Genomic DNA, 22,040 nt, shown 5'->3' on the forward strand with positions numbered 1-22,040 from the left:
CATCAAGTCAGTGATGGCACCCAACCATTGCATCCTGTGTCATCCTCTTCTCCTCCTGCCTTCAATCTTTCCCAGCATCAGGGTCTTTTCCAATGAGTCAGTTTGTTACATCAGGTGGCCAAATTATTGGAGTTTCAGCTTCAGCATCAGTCTTTGCAATGGATATTCAGGATTGATTTCCTTTAGGATGGACTGGTTGGACCTCCTTGCATTCCAAGAGACTGTCAAGAATCTTCTCCAACACTGCAGTTCAGGAGCATCATTTCTTCTGCACTCAGCTTTTTTTATGGTCCAGTTCTCACATCCATACATGACTATTGGAAAAACCATAGCTTTGACAAGACGGACCTTTGCTGTCAAAGTAATGTCTCTGCTTTTTAATATGCTGTCAGTTTGGTCATAGCTTTTCTTCCAGGGAATACTCATAGATAATTATTAATAATTAAAATAATGGGTCCATAATAAATATATAAATTAATAAATAATAAATACTTTTAGTTAAAATTTGTTTCTTTTTTATTATCCCAGAAGTTTGTGTCTAATATTGACCAAGAACAGAGAAAATGCTCAATTTCACCAATGTGACAGAGTTTATTCTTTTGGAACTAACCAGTTGTTGGGAATGGCACGTTCTCTTCATCATTTTCCTGCTGGTCTACATGATCACCATGGTGGGTAATATCAGCATGATCCTGTTAATTAAGGTTGGTCCCCAACTCAGCAGCCCCATGTACTTTTTTCTGAGTCATTTGTTTTTTGTTCATATGTGGTTTTCTTCCAATGTCACCCCTAAGATGTTGGAAAACCTTTTATCAGAGACAAAAACGATTTCCTATGCTGATTGTTTGGTACAGTGTTTCTTTTTTATTGCTCTTGTCCATGTAGAAGTTTTTATTCTTGCTGTGATGGCCTTTGACAGACACATGGCCATTGGGAACCCTTTGCTCTATGGCAGCAAAATGTCAAGGATTGTCTGTATCCGACTGCTTTCTTTCCCTTATGTGTATGGTTTTCTGATTAGTCTGGCAGCAACATTATGGACCTATGGGTTGTACTTCTGTGGGAAGATTGAGATCAACCACTTCTACTGTGCAGACCCACCTCTCATCAAAATGGCCTGTGCTGGAAACTTTGTTATATACAATTTATATATATATATATATATATATATATATATATATATATATGTATAATCTTTGTTATATACAATAGTTTGAATATAAAATGACTATACATACCATTAATCTCACCTATTCTCTGGTTATAGTAATCATATCTTATCCATTCATCCTCATTGCCATTCTACAGATACATTAATCAGAAGGGAGGCACAAGGTCCATCTAGTCAGGGCTATGGTTTTTCCAGTGGTCATGTATGGATGTGAAAGTTGGACTATAAATAAAGCTGAATGCTGAAGAATTGATGCTTTTGAACTGTGGTGTTGGAGAAGACTCTTGAGAGTCCCTTGGACTGCAAGGAGATCCAACCAGTCCATTCTGAAGGAGATCAATCAAAGTGTTAATTGGAAGGACTGATGTTGAAGCTGAAACTCCAATACTCCAGCCACCTGATGCAAAGAGCTGACTCATTGGAAAAGACCCTGATGCTGGGAAAGATTGAGGGCATGAGGAGAAGGAGAAGACAAAGGATGAAATGGTTGCATGGCATCACCGACTCAATGGACATGGGTTTGGGTGGACTCTGGGAGTTGGTGATGGACAAGGAGGCCTGGCGTGCTCCAGTTCATGGGGTCGCAAAGAGTCGGACATGACTAAGTGACTGAACTGAACTGACTGAAAAGGAGTGAATGAAAAATATACAAATTAGACAACTTAGGGAATGGAGTGAGACAAAAACAGAAATAAGAAGAGGCAGGATGCACACAGAATGGTCAAAGGTCTCTTTGAGGAGGTGACTTTTCAGTTATGCACCAGTAGCCAGCTATGTTGGAGAAGGAAATGGCAACCCACTCCAGTGTTCTTGCCTGGAGAATCCCAGGGATGGCAGAGCCTGATGGGCTGCCATTTATGGGGTCGCACAGAGTCGGACACGACTGAAGCGACTTAACAGCAGCAGCAGCAGCCAACCATGTAAAATATTGAGGAAAAAGAGAATGAAAATATGAAAAATTAAAAGAGGAAATATTTTAAAAAGTGTATAAACTCTGATTGTATCATGGCTCCCTGCAAGTAGTAGCCACTCACAATTTGGAAGTTGATTAATCACTGTGAACTATTTTCCTACCCCTGAAATTATTCATATGGGGATTAAATATACCATATAGAAAACTATTTGGGCACATAACATAGGTACTGATATTTCAGTTCTGGTCTGAGTTCACCTGTACCCTATATTTTCACGATCGTAGATCTTATGGCTGCTCAGTGTGGATATACTAAGCTAGATGAGAGTTGCTGATTTTCACTGGGAGATAAAGCTAAAACCAAGAATTTTCATGTATAAAAACTCTTGACTCTGCTTGGTGAATCCATAATTACCTAATTAACAGAGTTTAACTTGGATTATTGGTACAACTAATTATAAGAGGATGAGATGGTTAGATAGCATCAGCAACTCAATGGACATGAGTCTGAGCAAACTCTGGGAGATAGTGAAAGACAGAGGAACCTCGAGTGCTGCAGTCCATGGGGTCTCAAATAGCCGAATATGACTTAGTGGACTGAACAATTATGATACAAACCAGAATCTCATGTAGCTTGTTCAATTTCATATTACAAAACTTAGACTACTTCTAGATATAAAGTAATAAATAATAAATATAATATAGCAAATATATTTGACATAAAATTGGTTTTGATGTGTGTAAATTATTATAAGCAATTATAACTACAGCCCATTTATGTCATAATATTCTCTTAAAGAAATATTATAATGGGGATCTTAAATTCCCAAGATGATGTTAATCCTACAGATGCATCCCTAAGTACTCAGAGCAGTTTACTTCTCAGAAGACTTATTTGGGGAAAGGTATTAAATGGATAAAACATTCCTTGAGGACATTTTCCTTGTAATGACATTAAGTTTAAAAATAAATAATTAGACATATAATGGATTGTTGCTGAAAAGCAGAAGAATCTGAAATAAGACAGTAATTTTAAAAACATGGCACCTGAATTTTATTTTATATGTATATAGAATTTATCTATTGATATAATTTTGATACAGTGATTGAACCACTTGCAGTTTACTTTTCTACCTGTTAAACTGATACAGTCCGTGTTGTTAAATACCTCTTACCTCATCCTGCAAGCAGCAGTAATCAAGCAAGTGAAATATATAGCTAAATAAAATAACACATGACTAGGATTTTCATAAGTTGAAAGCTTTTGGTATCATATGCTGACATAGTGTAGAAAAGTATGTCAATGACTAGATTGTAAGACCAAGGTTTAAGACAATCATCCCGTAAAATTGTGTGGATAAGAAGATACCTTCTGGACTTCCCCGGTGGCACAGTGGATAAGAATCTGACTACCAATATAGGGGACTTAAGTTCGATCCCTGCTTGGAAGATTCCACATGCCATGGAGCAACTAAGCCCGAGTGCCACAACTACTGAGCCTGCGCTCTAGAACCTGTAGCCGCAGCCATTGGAGCCTGCTCACCTAGAGTCAGTGCTCCACAACAGGAGAAGCCCTGCAGTGAGAAGCCCACACACCCCAACCAAGAGGAGCCCAAGTGCAGCCAAAAATAAATAAATACATTTTTTTAAAAAAAGGATATCTTCCAAGTCATAGGAAAATGAGTAAGTTAATATTGCATGTGTATTTGTTTTAATATTGACAATGAGAGGCAACCATCATACACAAAATTAGTATTCAGTGGAATTTCAATGATTCACTCTTCTTACTTCCCTGTTCGGCACAAAGTGGTTGTCTGACCTTGGTTGAATATTTACATTTATGAGTCTCAAGTCTTTTTCTATAAGACAATACATTGAAATGGATTTAGTCATTCTCTGATGACTCTCAGTCTAGATTTACTTTTACTGGAACTCTATGAGGTTAACATCATTGTAATAATTTAGCAAAAATAAGTGTCTAATACTAGTAGTATATGAATGTAATTGTCTGTTTTTGAGTTAAGAAACTAATAAATATTGCAATAATTACATATAAGGCCTATTAAAGGAAATAAATGTGATTATATAGTTTTACTTTAGACTTTGTGCAAAGTCTACATTGATTTTTATATCATTTGACCTAGAATACTAATAAACATGACTCAAAATTTTCAAGAATAAAATAAATCCATTAATTTCTTTTAATTTGTCCATAGGCAATGCAGACTGGGTCTAAGTGAAGGCAAAGCCAAAGTTCACAGATGTGACAGAATTTATTCTTCTGGGATTGACCAGTCATCAGGAGTTTCAAGTTCTCTTTTTTGTGGTGTTTCTAGTAGTTTAAATGATCACTCTGATAGGGAACATTGGTATGATTATTTGATCATCATCAGCCTCCAACTTCAGAGCTCCATGTACTTTTTCTTGAGTCATTTGTCTTTTGTGGCTGTGTGGTTCTCTTCCAATGTCACTCTGAAGATGCTAGAAAACTTACTCTCAGAGACAAAAACCATTTCCTATGTGGGGTGTTTGGTGCAGCATTACTTCTTCACAGCCCTTGTCCACGTGGAAGTATATATCTTGGCTGTGATGGCCTTTGATCACTACATGGCCATCTGCAGCCCTCTGCTTTATGGCAGTAAAATATTCAGGACTGTCTGTGCTCATCTCATCTCTGTGCCATACATCTATGGATCTCTGTCAGCCTAATCTGCACACTGTGGACATATGGCCTGTGCTTCTGTGGAAACTTTGAAATCAACCACTTCTATTGTGCTGACCCTCCTCTTATCAAGACTGCCTGTGGAGGGGTCCACATTAAAGAATGCACCATGATTGTTATTGCTAGGATTAATTTCACACATTCCCTCTTAGTGGTTATCATTTCCTATAACCTCAGTGTAGCAGCCGTGCTTTGCATGCATTCTGCCGATGGCAGGAGGAAGGCATTCTCCACGTGTGGGTCCCACCTGACAGCTGTTATCATGTTTTATGGGACTCTCCTCTTCATGTATCTCTGGAGGCCCACTGAAGAGTCTGTGGAGCAGGGGAAGATGGTGGCCATGTTTTACACCACAGTGATTCCCATGCTGAATCCCATGATCTACAGTTTGAGGAACAAAGATGTGAAAGAGGCGTTCAACAAAGCAATCGTCAAGGCAAACTTGAGGCAGTGAACCTGCAGTACATAATTCCGGGTATGCTGCTTCCTGTTATAAATGTCCAGGCATATAAATAACCCTGTTTAAAATAGACTGTAAACCGGCAACACTTAAATATCCTAAGAGGCCCAGTCTAACACAGCGATGGTTTACCCCATGAATGGACTCTCAGGACTAAGCCTCCTTCATCTACATATGCAAACATACTAACCCTGACCTATTACTGTTAGCCACAGTGTATGTAAAATTGTGCTAAGTGTAGTCATAGGATAACTGATAAATACATGTGGATAAGCACATGCTAATTTGGAGGGTATCTTTGTAAGAGTTGAATATGATTTCTTAGGATATTTTCTATATAAAATTGCTCTTTACTTGTTTTATAGGTAATATATAAGTTCATGAGAAAAATTAAGACTTCATTACTTTTCCATGAATATAAAAGTTGGTGAATTCTCATTTACCAAGAAAACTTTCAATAACATTCATACATGCATGGACTTTTGAAAACAAAAATGTATTCAGAATCTTCAACTAGTGTCATGAATTCAGAAGATTAATTCTCAGTATGTTTTGCTCTATAATTAAAACTATTTGTGTTTCAAACAATCTGTTGACTCACCGTGATTCTACTCTTTGATTTGGATTTTGGCTAGTTGTTTTTCTCTTTATTAATTTAAATAGGTGAAATATTTATGACTAAAGCCTATCATGTCCTTCTCATAGTTTAAAAAGATGAGGCAATATGGACTTTTGTCATTTAAAATCTAACTTTTAATCAGAAGAATGTCCTGTTAAACATTTGATTGCTATGATGAAGCTATTGTTTGATTCCAAATTCTTGTCACTAACATTACATTCTTAGGTCTGTGTTTAGCTGCTTGCTGCTGCTACTGCTAAGTCACTTCAGTTGTGTCCGACTCTGCGACCCCATACACGGCAGCCCACCAGGCTTCCCCGTGCCTGGGATTCTCCAGGCAAGAACACTGGAGTGGGTTGCCATTTCCTTCTCCAATGCATGAACGTGAAAAGTCAAAGTGAAGTCGCTCAGTCATGTCCGACTCTTAGTGGCCCTATGGGCTGCAGCCTACCAGGCTCCTCCGTCCATGGGATTTTCCAGGCAAGAGTACTGGAGTGGGGTGCCATTGCCTTCTCCGGTTTAGCTGCTTAAGTCAAGCTTTTAATAACTAGAGTGGATCAACCAGATAAGAATCTCTGTAAAACCGAATGCCATTGCACTAGACATGTTAAAATGTGATCAGCACAGCTCAAACTGGTATCCATTGGGATCTGATTACAAGTTTACTATTCAATTTATGTTGATTGGTGTCCACTTATTCTACCTTCATTCTTAATATAAGTGGAATACATTTTTTTGTCCTTGTTGACTCTTGCTAATAATACCAGCATAAAAGCAAATCAGAAGCAGAAGTAATTTCTCATGAATGAGTTTATTCTTGTTTAAGGGCTAATCCAGTTAAAAGGGGTGGACAATTGAACATGTGTAGAAAGACTCTGAGAAGTAACATTTACTTGTGGTAATATCACTGGAAAGATGTATTCATATAAGCACAGAAAGTATTGTTACTCAGGCTAATTTACTAATTGCCCACAAGCCACATTCCCTCAGATTGGTTCTGAGAAAAGGCAAATGGTGGGAGGAGAGTTCCTTTTCATAACTTTAGGTTCTGAGCAGGAAGAAAGAGTACGATTTGATTAGTATTGGAAACTACATTAACAAAGTTTTTTTTTTTTTTAATATTTTCAAATCACCCAAGTTTGCTTCTGACAAGTTGGTGTCACGTATGAAACGATAGGCTGCTCAAGAAACAATCATATTGACAGAGATCATTATAACTTTACCCTTTAAGATCACATTTTCTGTGATGCTATGGCAGACATATTCCTCAGTGTCCACTATTTGACGTTTTATTTTATAAGTAAAACCTTTGTCATGCAGCTGCTCACCACCATTCCCATTGCCCCTTGTCAGTGGGATACATAATGTTGACAAGTCTTGGCAATGAGCCATCAGTACAAAGTGATGCCTGAAACCTAGAGATCACCTTCTGTATGTTAAAGCCATTAGATACGGACTTTTTTCTCTTCCTTCCCACTTGAAAATGTTGCCACTGAAACAATCACTTTTTAGATAAAGATGGAAAACATATATTGAGGGTCTAATTGCCCTTCCCAAACCCCTTAACTCATACTGCTGCCTGAGAAAGGAATAAATTACTTTATTAAGTCACTGCATCTTGGGAGTTCACTTAGCTAATAGTACTATATTTGCTTTTATAATACTTTCCATAAACATATCCTTGGCACTTCACCTCTGCATCTTACCACTCACTAGGACGATTTTTACCTGAGAATGATCAAGTCTCTTCAGAAACGATTCTGGTATTGAGAGAAGGTCATCTTGTATTCTGTCTTAACCAGAAGGAAAAAACTCAAACTTCTGATCTACCTCAGATATTAGGCTATATATTCCTTTGTCCTAACTACTTGATGAATCCTTGGGCTTTTTAAGCCACCAGGGCAGTCTTAAGACCTCCAATTTTTACATTAACTGGTTTTGGATCCCTTTTGACCTGTCATTTAGGCCATTTTGCTAGCCTTTTTAGGTACTTACAAGTCTCTTTCTTAAGCTTAGGAAATCTCAGCTATTTTTTTTTTCTTTCTGCACTGTGCTTGCAGGTGTAGATAAGGTGTGTTTTCACCATACATTTGAGCCAGCACATCTTTAACTGTCCTTACGTATTAGTGGGCTTCTCCAATGGCTCAGCAGTAAAGAATCATCTGCTAGGCAAGAGACATGGTTTCAATCCCTGGGGGAACATCCCCTGGAGAAGGAAATGGCAACCCACTCCAGTATTCTAGCTTGGAAAATCCCATGGACAGAGGAGCCTGGCAGGTTACAGTCCATAGGGTCACACAGAGTCAAATACAACTGAGCATGCACACACTTACAGGCACATATTATGAGTGAAATTGTTCCCCAAAAAGATGTGTTAAGTTCCTAACCTGAAGAACCTCAGAGTTTGGTTATAGGATCATTGGGTTATAGGGTCATTATTTGGATATAGGGTCATTGAAGTGCAGTTGTTAATATGAAGTCATACTGAAGTAAGGTGGACTGTTAATCCCGTGTGAGTGATGTCCTTACAGGAATGAAGAAATCTGGACACAGATGTAGAGGGAAGATGATCATGAGAAGACAGCAGAGACTGGAAAGATGCTTACAAGCCAAGGAATGCCTGGGACCACTAGCAGCTGGAAAAAACAAGGAAGGAACCTCCCCTAGAGCTTCATAGAGAGCATGGTTCTGCCAATACCTTGACTTCAGACTTGTAGGCTCCAGAAATGTGAGAAAATAAATTTTTGTTGTTCTAAATCAATGAATGTGTGGTACTTTGTTAATGCAGACTGATGAAACTAATATATTTCTTTACAGTATTGTTTCAATGTTAGAACTTTGGTTTTATTTTAGACTTTTGTGTCTCCCATGCTACCATCCTTTCTGCTCTGGGAGCTCTTCAAATGTATCTGAAGTTTCCTTGGTAAACGTGTGGTTTTGCAGCAACCTCCCCTGAATCCAGTGTGCTACCCAGAAGGGGCACCAGATTCCTTTAGAAAGATTCACTAACCTTTAAACCCTTCTCACATTGCCAATCTCAGATTCAGGCTTTACTCTGCAGTTTACTATAGAAGCTCGCTGCTGTGCTTTTAACTATTTAAATTATACTTTTGGAATTATTAAAAAAATAGCAACAACATAGATGTTCTCTTTTCTTGAGTTTTATCTTTGGCAATTGACAGTCATGATTTCCAAGACTGATTTCTCTGCAGCTATGCTCCCTGACTCAGAAAGAAGTTGATTTAAGAACTTGAAAATCAGGATTGTAATTCATTGCTTCTTTTCAGAATTTGTACAATTTACCTCCACTTAGAACACCTTGTTGCTGCTTTAATAATGGCATATATTAAAGGCATATATTAAAATAAAGTTTAATATAAATAATTTAACATGACAATATTGATGTCTTCACATAAATCTGAAATCTAACAATGAAATGTGTACTAAGATAACTTGGATAAAATAAGCTAAAATGTTTCTGAATAACTTATACAATCATGTTTTTTTTTTCCAGTATTTCCAAAAATAGCAAACTATTCAGCATATTCAGGAATGTTTTTGATTTTTCCCTACAAGAATAGCTCACAATATCACCCACATACTACTACTACTACTACTAAGTGACTTCAGTCGTGTCCGGCTCTGTGCGACCCCATAGACGTCAGCCCACCAGGCTCCCCTGTCCCTGGGATTCTCCAGGCAAGAACACTGGAGTGGGTTGCCATTTCCTTCTCCAGTGCATGAAAGTGAAAAGTGAAAGTGAAGTTGCTTAGTTGTGTCCGACTGTAGCGACCCCATAGACTGCAGCCTAACAGGCTCCTCCATCCATGGGATTTTCCAGGCAAGAGTACTGGAGAGGGGTGCCATCACCCACATGGTAGATACCAAATATTTGAATCTGAATTAAAAAAAAAAAAAAATCCAGTTGATAGTTTAAGTGGGTCTTAGATTGCATCACTTTACAACCACTCCTACATAAAACTATATTCCTGACATCTTACATCAACCACATTTATAACTTGGTTTTAAACTACTGCTTTCTGTCCCTTTAACCCATTGTAATTTCTTCAAATCCCTAAAATATAAAAGGGTCTTAAGCTTTGCTGAGGGAATTTAGGGTTATGTCTTCATTTTTGTTTTGATACAGAAAAAGAGAGTATGACTTCCCAAAAGCTGACCCTGATTCCCATATCTGCATGGCAAATAATGACATCTTTTTGAACAACATGAGAACCAAGGAATTACAGAGAGTGACCAACAGTGAATCTAGTGGGAGTCAGAAGCAGAGAGGAATGATTTTTAGCAGACGGGATACAGTTGAGGAACAGCTGCTGCATGGAATGACGTGGGGATGGACAAGAAACTTCCTTACCACCTCCCTTTTTCTGTCTCCACAATGTATAAAATAGAAGCATTTTTGAAAGCAGTGGCTAAATATTATTATCAGTTAAATAGAAACTATCCAGGTGAAAATTATCAAGTGTCACATATGCAAATAGTAACAATTTGTTCAAAATGTGCGTTATAATCTTTTAAACCTTTCATCTTACTTATAAATTATATGAAAAATAGAACTCATGTGCAAAGTCATTTTGCTCATACAAAAATGGTAAAATTAACCTGTCAATGATAATAAAAACAAAACATCGGCACGTGGCATAGTTCCAAGACAGTCAGTGTTACAAGTTACATTCTAATGTTTATTAGAGACAGAAAATAACATTTTTCAAAGGCTTTCCTCAAGGTATGTTTTACCTCTTGGTTCCTCAGGCTGTAGATCATGGGATTCAACATAGGAATGACTATTGTGTAGAAGACAGAGGCCATTTTGTCTGTGTGAAGGGAATGGTTTGATTTGGGCTGCAGATACATGAAGATCAGAGTCCCGTAGAATACAGTGACAGCAGTCAGATGAGAACCACAGGTTGAGAATGCTTTGCACCTCCCTTCTGCAGACTGGATTCTCAGGATGGCAGCCACAATGTATAGGTAAGAAATAAGGACCGTGGTCAAAGAGCTGATCATGTTGAATCCAGCAAAGATAAAAATCAAGATCTCTTTGAGGCTGGTGTCCGAGCATGCAAGGGCCATCAAAGGGACATCATCACAATAGAAGTGATTAATAGCATTGGGGCCACAGTAAATCAATCGAAAAGTAACAACTGTGTGGAGGAAAGCAACAGAAAAGCTGTATAAGTAAGGGCCCGCAACCAGTTGCATGCACACCTTTTGGGACATGATCACCATGTAGAGAAGAGGATTGCAGATGGCCACATAGCGGTCATAAGCCATTACTGCAAGAAGGAACATCTCCAAAACCAAGAAGTTTAGGAAAAAGCCCAGCTGTGTTGCACATGCATAGAAAGATATGGACCTGTGCTTGGTCAGGAGGGTCTCCAGGAACTTTGGGGCTATTGATGAGGAGTAACAAAAGTCTACAAAGGCCAGATTACTGAGAAAAAAATACATGGGTGTGTGAAGGTGAGGATCCAACCAGATTAAGGAAATCAGGCCAATGTTTCCCACCAGAGTCAGAGAATATACCACTAAAATGAGAAGAAAGAGAAGGATTTCAATCTCTCTCTGTACTGAAAAACCCAAAAGAATGAATTCCATCACCCTGGTAATATTCTCTTCAATCATTTGTTCTAGTCTCTGAACTGCAGAAAAGAGACAAGGTAAAGATAGATAAGTTATCAGGAGTAAGGGATTGTCATCAGATGCCAAAACATGCATGTTTTAACTTGAGAAATTATTGCTCATTGAAGCAGAATATCAGAACAAATAAATACATCCCCTCTAAAACTCTCCTGTTTGACTATTTATAATTTTCTGAAGCCAAAAATTGAGGTTTAATAAAAATAATGTTTATATTTTTTTGAATTTACCAAGGCTAGCTTTATGGCCCAGGATGTGATCTATCCTGGAGAAGGTTCCATGTGCGCTTGAGAAGAAGGTGAAATTCATTGTTTTGGGATGAAATGTCCTATAGATATCAATTAGGTCTAACTGGTCTATTGTATCGTTTAAAGTTTGTGTTTCCTTGTTAATTTTCTGTTTAGTTGATCTATCCATAGGTGTGAGTGGGGTATTAAAGTCTCCCACTATTATTGTGTTATTGTTAATTTCTTCTTTCATACTTGTTAGCATTTGTCTTACATACTGCGGTGCTCCCGTGTTGGGTGCATATATATTTATAATTGTTATATCTTCTTCTTGGATTGATCCTTTGATCATTATGTAGTGACCTTCTTTGTCTCTTTTCACAGTCTTTGTTTTAAAGTCTATTTTATCTGATATGAGTATTGCTACTCCTGCTTTCTTTTGGTCCCTATTTGCATGGAAAATCTTTTTCCAGCCCTTCACTTTCAGTCTGTATGTGTCCCCTGTTTGGAGGTGGGTCTCTTGTAGACAACATATGCAGGGGTCTTGTTTTTGTATCCATTCAGCCAGTCTTTGTCTTTTGGTTGGGGCATTCAACCCATTTACGTTTAAGGTAATTACTGATAAGTATGACCCCGTTGCCATTTACTTTATTGTTTTGGGTTTGAATTTATACACCATTTTTGTGTTTCCTGTCTAGAGAAGATCCTTTAGTATTTGTTGGAGAGCTGGTTTGGTGGTGCAGAATTCTCTCAGCTTTTGCTTGTCTGAAAAGCTTTTGATTTCTCCTTCATACTTGAATGAGATCCTTGCTGGGTACAGTAATCTGGGCTGTAGGTTATTTTCTTTCATCATTTTAAGTATGTCTTGCCATTCCCTCCTGGCTTGAAGAGTTTCTATTGAAAGATCAGCTGTTATCCTTATGGGAATTCCCTTGTGTGTTATTTGTTGTTTTTCCCTTGCTGCTTTTAATATTTGTTCTTTGTGTTTGATCTTTGTTAATTTGATTACTATGTGTCTTGGGGTGTTTCGCCTTGGGTTTATCCTGTTTGGGACTCTCTGGGTTTCTTGGACTTGGGTGATTATTTCCTTCCCCATTTTAGGGAAGTTTTCAACTATTATCTCCTCAAGTATTTTCTCATGGTCTTTCTTTTTGTCTTCTTCTTCTGGGATCCCTATGATTCGAATGTTGTAGTGTTTAATATTGTCCTGGAGGTCTCTGAGATTGTCCTCATTTCTTTTAATTCGTTTTTCTTTTATCCTCTCTGATTCATTTATTTCTACCATCCTATCTTCTAATTCACTAATCCTATCTTCTGCCTCTGTTATTCTACTATTTGTTGCCTCCAGAGTGTTTTTAATTTCACTTATTGCATTATTCATTATATATTGACTCTTTTTTATTTCTTCTAAGTCCTTGTTAAACCTTTCTTGCATCTTCTCAATCCTTGCCTCCAGGCTATTTATCTGTGATTCCATTTTAATTTCAAGATTTTGGATCAATTTCACTATCATTATTCGGAATTCTTTATCAGGTAGATTCCCTATCTCTTCCTCTTTTGTTTGGTTTGGTGGGCATTTATCCTTTTCCTTTATCTGCTGGCTATTCCTCTGTCTCTTCATCTTGTTTAAATTGCTGAGTTTGGGGTGTCCTTTCTGTATTCTGGCAGTTTGTGGAGTTCTCTTTATTGTGGCGTTTCCTTGCTGTGTGTGGGTTTGTACAGGTGGCTTGTCAAGGTTTCCTGGTTAGGGAAGCTTGTGTCGATGTTCTGGTGGATGGAGCTGTATTTCTTCTTTCTGGCATGTAATGAAATGTCCAGTAATGAGTTATGAGATGTCTATGGTTTTGGGGTGACTTTGGGCAGCCTGTATCTTGAAGCTCAGGGCTGTGTTCCTTTGTTGCTGGAGAATTTGCTTGTTATGTCTTTCCCTGGAACTTGTTGGCCCTTGTGTGGTGCTCATTCCAAGCATCTTTTCTGACCACAATGCAGTAAGATTAGATCTCAATTACAGGAGAAAAACTATTAAAAAATCCAACATATGGAGGCTGAACAACACGATGCTGAATAACCAACAAATCACAGAAGAAATCAAAAAAGAAATCAAAATTTGCATAGAAACGAATGAAAATGAAAACACAACAACCCAAAACCTGTGGGACACGGTAAAAGCAGTCCTAAGGGGAAAGTTCATAGCAATACAGGCACACCTCAAGAAACAAGAAAAAAGTCAAATAAATAACCTAACTCTACACCTAAAGCAACTAGAAAAGGAAGAAATGAAGAACCCCAGGGTTAGTAGAAGGAAATAAATCTTAAAAATTAGAGCAGAAATAAATGCAAAAGAAACAAAAGAGACCATAGCAAAAATCAACAAAACCAAAAGCTGGTTCTTTGAAAGGATAAATAAAATTGACAAACCATTAGCCAGACTCATCAAGAAACAAAGGGAGAAAAATCAAATCAATAAAATTAGAAATGAAAATGGAGAGATCACAACAGACAACACAGAAATACAAAGGATCATAAGAGACTACTATCAACAATTATATGCCAATAAAATGGACAACGAGGAAGAAATGGACAAATTCTTAGAAAAGTACAACTTCCCAAAACTCGATCAGGAAGAAATAGAAAATCTTAACAGACCCATCACAAGCACGGAAATTGAAACGGTAATCAAAAATCTTCCAGCAAACTAAAGCCCAGGTCCAGACGGCTTCACAGCTGAATTCTACCAAAAATTTAGAGAAGAGCTAACACCTATCCTGCTCAAACTCTTCCAGAAAATTGCAGAGGATGGTAAACTTCCAAACTCATTCTATGAAGCCACCATCACCCTAATACCAAAACCTGACAGAGATCCCACAAAAAAAGAAAACTACAGGCCAATATCACTGATGAACATAGATGCAAAAATCCTTAACAAAATTCTAGCAATCAGAATCCAACAACACATTAAAAAGATCATACACCATGACCAAGTGGGCTTTATCCCAGGGATGCAAGGATTCTTCAATATCCGCAAATCAATCAATGTAATACACCACATTAACAAATTGAAAAATAAAAACCATATGATTATCTCAATAGATGCAGAGAAAGCCTTTGACAAAATTCAACATCCATTTATGATAAAAACTCTCCAGAAAGCAGGAATAGAAGGAACATACCTCAACATAATCAAAGCTATATATGACAAACCCACAGCAAACATTATCCTCAATGGTGAAAAATTGAAAGCATTTCCTCTAAAGTCAGGAACAAGACAAGGGTGCCCACTTTCACCATTACTATTCAACATAGTTTTGGAAGTTTTGGCCACAGCAATCAGAACAGAAAAAGAAATAAAAGGAATCCAAATTGGAAAAGAAGAAGTAAAGCTCTCACTGTTTGCAGATGACATGATCCTCTACATAGAAAACCCTAAAGACTCCACCAGAAAATTACTAGAACTAATCAATGACTATAGTAAAGTTGCAGGATATAAAATCAACACACAGAAATCCCTTGCATTCCTATACACTAATAATGAGAAAACAGAAAGAGAAATTAAGGAAACAATTCCATTCACCATTGCAACGGAAAGAATAAAATACTTAGGAATATATCTACCTAAAGAATCTAAAGACCTATATATAGAAAACTATAAAACACTGGTGAAAGAAATCAAAGAGGACACTAACAGATGGAGAAATATACCATGTTCATGGATTGGAAGAATCAATATAGTGAAAATGAGTATACTACCCAAAGCAATCTATAGATTCAATGCAATCCCTATCAAGCTACCAACAGCATTCTTCACAGAGCTAGAACAAATAATTTCACAATTTGTATGGAAAAACAAAAAACCTCGAATAGCCAAAGCGATCTTGAGAAAGAAGAATGGAACTGGAGGAATCAACCTACCTGACTTCAGGCTCTACTACAAATCCACAGTTATCAAGACAGTATGGTACTGGCACAAAGACAGAAATATAGATCAATAGAACAAAATAGAAAGCCCAGAGATAAATCCACGCACATATGGACACCTTATCTTCGACAAAGGAGGCAAGAATAAACAATGGATTAAAGACAATCTCTTTAACAAGTGGTGCTGGGAAATCTGGTCAACCACTTGTAAAAGAATGAAACTAGAACACTTTCTAACACCATACACAAAAATAAACTCAAAATGGATTAAAGATCTAAACGTAAGACCAGAAACTATAAAACTCCTAGAGGAGAACATAGGCAAAACACTCTCTGACATACATCACAGCAGGATCCTCTATGACCCACCTCCCAGAATATTGGAAATAAAAGCAAAAATAAACAAATGGGACCTAATTAACCTTAAAAGCTTCTGCACATCAAAGGAAACTATTAGCAAGGTGAAAAGACAGCCTTCAGAATGGGAGAAGATAATAGCAAATGAAGCAACTGACAAACAACTAATCTCGAGAATATACAAGCAACTCCTACAGCTCAACTCCAGAAAAATAAATGACCCAATCAAAAAATGGGCCAAAGAACTAAATAGACATTTCTCCAAAGAAGACATCCAGATGGCTAACAAACACATGAAAAGATGCTCAACATCACTCATTATCAGAGAAATGCAAATCAAAACCACTATGAGGTACCATTTCACACCAGTCAGAATGGCTGTGATCCAAAAGTCTACAAGCAATAAATGCTGGAGAGGGTGTGGACAAAAGGGAACCCTCTTACACTGTTGGTGGGAATGCAAACTAGTACAGCCACTATGGAGAACAGTGTGGAGATTCCTTAAAAAACTGGAAATAGAACTGCCTTATGATCCAGCAATCCCACTGCTGGGCATACACACTGAGGAAACCAGAAGGGAAAGAGACACGTGTACCCCAATGTTCATCGCAGCACTGTTTATAATAGCCAGGACATGGAAGCAACCTAGATGTCCATCAGCAGATGAATGGATAAGCAAGCTGTGGTACATATACACAATGGAGTATTATTCAGCCATTAAAAAGAATACATTTGAATCAGTTCTAATGAGGTGGATGAAACTGGAGCCTATTATACAGAGTGAAGTAAGCCAGAAAGAAAAACACCAATACAGTATACCAACGCATATATATGGAATTTAGAAAGATGGTAACAATAACCCTGTGTACGAGACAGCAAAAGAGACACTGATGTATAGAACAGTCTTATGGACTCTGTGGGAGAGGGAGAGGGTGGGAAGATTGGGGAGAATGGCATTGAAACATGTAAAATATCATGTATGAAATGAGTTGCCAGTCCAGGTTCGATGCACGATACTGGATGTTTGGGGCTGGTGCACTGGGACGACCCAGAGGGATGGAATGGGGAGGGAGGAGGGAGGAGGGTTCAGGATGGGGAACACATGTATACCTGTGGTGGATTAATTTTGATATTTGGCAAATCTAATACAGTTATGTAAAGTTTAAAAATAAAATAAAATTTAAAAAAAAAATAATGTTTATAAAAATATGGAATATTTTAGGTTTAGATTATTTTAGTTATATTTAATAATAGAATAAAGATATTGTTAAATATCCTGCTCCCAATATTTACTTCTCAGTGGAGTAAAATTTTAATATGTAATATTTTATCTGTTTCAATAGACATATATTTTATTTTAACAAATGTACATTATGCTAAATATAATAAAACAAAGCTAAACAGGATAGTCAATGGATAGAAAAATGGAGGCAATTAATTTTGGATTCCTTTTCAAATGCTACTTTCTAAAAGTGATAACATACACTTGTAGTTAGAGTTAGAATACACATATGTTAAAAAGTAGAGTTCTTGATAATCATTTACTCAATGGACATGAGTTTGAGCAATCTCCAGGGGATAGTAAAGGACAGGGAAGGCTGGCGTGCTGTAGCCCATGGGGTCACAAAGAGCCAGACATGACTGAGTGAGTGAACAATAACAAATAGTTTTACATTAATTATTTTCAACACTTATAATCAGGAATGCTTTCTAAATTGTCTGGTAAATTTTTAGTGTAGCAATAGCATGCACTCCTACTTTTGAAAGGTAGCCATCTCTTTGACAAGAGAAATAGCAATTATATGCAAATGGTATTCCTATCATAATGTTCAACTTGCATGATGTGGTTTTTGAGAGTTCTATGCCTTTTTTCACTTCTGAGGCTAAGGAAGATAACTAGCTAATTTTAATTTTAGGAGTAAAGTTAAAAAGAAAAAAAAATTCACAATAGCAAATTAAAATGAAATGTGCAAAATAGAAAGAATAACCCCTTACTTTTCCCCTAACCATTTCACCCAAAGGGAAGCTTTGTTCCTAGTTGTTGTTCTTTAACAAGTTACTGTGAGTAGTCAGAAAATGTGTCCTTTTAGTTTTTCCTCCTTTTTTTATTGACTCAGCTTAATGCTATGACTTGTACCTAATGTGTTTTCCAGAAAAAAAAAATACACATGCACCTATGTGTACATACTTGTGTGTGTTAAGTCACTTCAGTTGTGTCTGACTCTTTGTGACACTATGAATTGTAGTCTGCAAAGGTCCTCTGTCCACAGGATTCTCTAGGCAAGACTACTTTGGTGGGTTGCTGAACCCTCGTCCAGGGAATCTTCCCAACCTAGGAATCGAACCTGCATCTCCTTTGGCTCCTGAACTGCAAGCAGACGCTTTACTGCTGAGCCACTAGAAAAGTATATATATATATATATATATATATATATATATACACACACACATACCTACATATATGGTAAATCATCTGCCTGCAATGCATGAGACCCAGGTTCGATTCCTGTGTTGGGAAGATCCCCTAAGAAAAGGAAATGTCAACCCACTCCAGTATTCTTGCCTGGAGAATCCAATGGACAAAGGAGCCTGGTGGGCTACAGTCCATAGGGTCGCAAGAGTCAGACACGACTTAGCTACCACATACATATATACATACATATGCATATATACAAACACACACATACTTACACATAAGTACATACATAAAATATCACATGAAAACTTTTCCCCCATTCATTTATTTTCCTCTTGCTGGAGGCAAAACGTAGCTTGTGAAAGGTGTTGTTTTAACTAACTTATCTTCCTGAACAGACATCTTAACAGAGCTACTGGCACTACAGATCACCATTCTAGCAAAAGAATGGAAAAAATGGTAAAATATTGATCTGAACATCATTTGTCCATTTCCATTATGGTAATATAATAACTTTGGTCTTCCATGATAAATGTCAATTCAGATATTTTAGAGGTAATTAACAGATATTTTGATACTGAGTTACTTTTCATTGAGCATACATTGAAATCAGGCTTATTTTTTTATATTTCTTTTTTGTAATAAAAGGAAAAAGATGCCAAACTCACACAGCCTCATCAATTAAAAAAAAACAAAACTTCCCTATTTTTTGAATTACTTTCAGCCACAAATGTCTCTTTTTTACATTTTGTTAAACCATCAAAAGTTTCCCCTGAGAGAAAGACAACACTCACACATACAAATGCTCTTCTTCCTTAGGAATTGGCTTCTACAGTTTCATCAATAAAGTGTTTTCTTCTAAAGGAAACCCAAGTCTTGGGCAGAAGTCAAAGAGGATATTTTATTTGGGGTGGGCTAAGACAGATATTTCATTATTGTGTATACATGTCAGCTTCATCCAACTGGGGAAGAGTTAGGCAGGGTCATCTACTTTCCTTTAAATTGTGAAAAGTGTAGAGGCTTCGGAAAGGAGGATTATGGGAATGACTGACAGTACCTCTTAACCTACTTGGTTGTAGAAGAAATCTTCCCCTGAAACTTGAAATATCCAGCGTACCTGAATGTGTGAAGTAGGCCTTTATAAAGTGCAGTCTCTATTCCTTGGGGACTTAATTCCTAATATTCCCCAGACGTGACTGCACCAGGTTCACTGACCCTCCAGGGTGCAATTGTGATTAGAAAGCTTCAATTAGAAAAAAAGAAAAAAATAGCCTATAAAGACAAAGGTAACAATAGGTCTTATTTTAAACTAGAATGCTGTGAAGTAATTAGCCTTCAATTAAAATAAATTAATTAATTAAAAAAATAAACTAAAACAATGTAATCATGAAATCACTAATCCTTGATTCAGTTCAGTTCAGTCACTCAGTCATGTCTGACTCTTTGCAGCCCCATGGACTGCAGGATGCCAGGCTTCCTTATCCATCACCAACTCCTGAAGCTTACTCAAACTCATGTCTATCACTTTGGCAATGCCATCCAAACATCTGATACTCTGTCAGTCCCTTCTCCTCTCGCCTTCAATTTCTCCCAGCATGAGGGTCTTTTCTATGAGTCAGGTCTTAGCATCAAGTGGCCAAAGTACTGGAGTTTCAGCTTCACCATCGGTCCTTCCAATGAATATTCAGGACTGATTTACTTTTTGGATAGACTGGTTTGATCTCCTTGCTGTCCAAGTTCAAAAGCATCAATTCTTCTGCACTCAGCTTTCTTTATATTCCAATTCTCACATTCATATATGACTACTGGAAAAACCATAGCTTTGACTAGAAGGACCTTTGTTGGCAAAGTAATGTCTCTGCTTTTTAATAGGGTGTCTAAGGCAATGGCACCACACTCCAGTACTGTTGCCCGCAAAATCCCAGGGATGGAGGATCCTGGTAGGCTGCAGTCCACGGGGTCGCTAAGAGTCAGACACGGCTGACCGACTTCACTTTCACTTTCCACTTTCATGCATTGGAGAAGGAAATGGCAACCCACTCCAGTGTTCTTGCCTGGAGAATCCCATGGACGGAGAAGCCTGGTAGGCTGCAGTCCATGGGGTCACACAGAGTCGGACACGACTGCAGTGACTTAGCAGCAGCAGCAGCAGGTTGATAATATCTTTTCTTCCAAGGAGCAAGGGTCTTTTAATTTCGTGGCTGCAGTCACCATCTGCATTGATTTTGGTGCCCCCCAAATAAAGTCTCTCACTGTTTCCATTGTTTCCCCATCTATTTACATGAAGTGATTGGACCAGATGCCATAATATAAATCTTAAGTTGTTTTCTTTATTCTTTGCTACGTGTAGACCTGAGAACAATAAATACCCTCTATCTACATCATCAGTTCAGTTCAGTTCAGTTTAGTCGCTCAGTCGTGTCCGACTCTTTGCGAGCCCATAAATCGCAGCACGCCAGGCCTCCCTGTCCATCACCAACTCCCGGAGTTCACCCAGACTCATGTCCATCGAGTCAGTGATGCCATCCAGCCATCTCATTCTTTGGCATCCCCTTCTTCTCCTGCCCACAATCCCTCCCAGCATCAGAGTCTTTTCCAATGAGTCAACTCTTTGCATGAGGTGGCCAAAGTACTGGAATTTCAGCTTTAGCATCATTCCCTCCAAAGAAATCCCAGGGCTGATCTCCTTCAGAATGGACTGGTTGGATCTCCTTGCAGTCCAAGGGGCTCTCAAGAGTCTTCTCCAACACCACAGTTCAAAAGCATCAATTCTTTGGTGCTCAGCCTTCTTCACAGTCCAACTCTCACATCCATACATGACCACAGGAAAAACCATAGCCTTGACTAGACGAACCTTTGTTGGCAAAGTAATGTCTCTGCTTTTCAATATGCTATCTAGGTTGGTCATAACCTTCCTTCCAAGGAGTAAGCATCTTTTAATTTCACAGCTGCAGTCACCATCTCTAGTGATTTTGGAGCCCAGAAAAATAAAGTCTGACACTGTTTCCACTGTTTCCCCATCTATTTCCCATGAAGTGGTGGGACCAGATGCCATGATCTTCGTTTTCGGAATGTTGAGCTTTAAGCCAACTTTTTCACTCTCCACTTTCACTTTCATCAAGAAGCTTTTTAGTTCCTCTTCACTTTCTGCCATCATATGTCATTAAAATTCAACTTTTAAAATTACATAGCATTAATTTGTATGTGACCTGTGGCAAGAATCTAAGCTATTGTTTTTCCACACAGTGAACTAATTTCCCTAATACTATTAATTAAATAATCTATCTCCTTCTTATTATATTTATAATTAACAAGACTTTAAAAGTATCAACCATTTACTAAAATATTTCAATAAAATCCATGAGTTTAGAGTTTTAGAAAACTTTTAGGGCATTTTTATATATGCTTTACTTTATGAAAAGAAAATGTTTTTTAAGAACATAAATAAAATATAGTTGACACCTGAACAACACGAGTTTGAACTGCATGGATCCACTCATATGCCATTTTCTTTTCAATAAATACTACTACAGACTTGCTCTATTCAAAGTTGGTTGACTCTTCAGATGAAGAACTGCATAT

General features: G+C 37.7%; 1 protein-coding gene and 2 pseudogenes across 1 annotated transcript; 2 read left to right on the top strand and 1 right to left on the bottom strand.

The window, feature by feature from the left end:
• Nucleotides 1-563: 563 nt before the first annotated feature.
• LOC129627898 (olfactory receptor 5M3-like) lies at nt 564-2,405 on the top strand (annotated as a pseudogene).
• A 488-nt stretch (nt 2,406-2,893) lies between these two features.
• Nucleotides 2,894-5,260, top strand: LOC129627899 (olfactory receptor 5M9-like; annotated as a pseudogene).
• A 5,311-nt stretch (nt 5,261-10,571) lies between these two features.
• On the bottom strand, nt 10,572-11,528 carry LOC129627901 (olfactory receptor 1038-like). The gene has a single exon (XM_055547351.1). It carries the CDS (start codon nt 11,526-11,528, stop codon nt 10,572-10,574), a length of 957 nt encoding a protein of 318 aa, XP_055403326.1.
• Nucleotides 11,529-22,040: the final 10,512 nt, after the last annotated feature.

The sequence above is a fragment of the Bubalus kerabau genome, chromosome 15 (assembly GCF_029407905.1).
Source record: "Bubalus kerabau isolate K-KA32 ecotype Philippines breed swamp buffalo chromosome 15, PCC_UOA_SB_1v2, whole genome shotgun sequence".
NCBI lineage: Eukaryota > Metazoa > Chordata > Mammalia > Artiodactyla > Bovidae > Bubalus > Bubalus kerabau.

Bases quoted from the DNA above. Each gene is read 5' to 3' on its own strand.
- LOC129627901 (XM_055547351.1), bottom strand. From the start codon at position 11,528: ATGATTGAAGAGAATATTACCAGGGTGATGGAATTCATTCTTTTGGGT.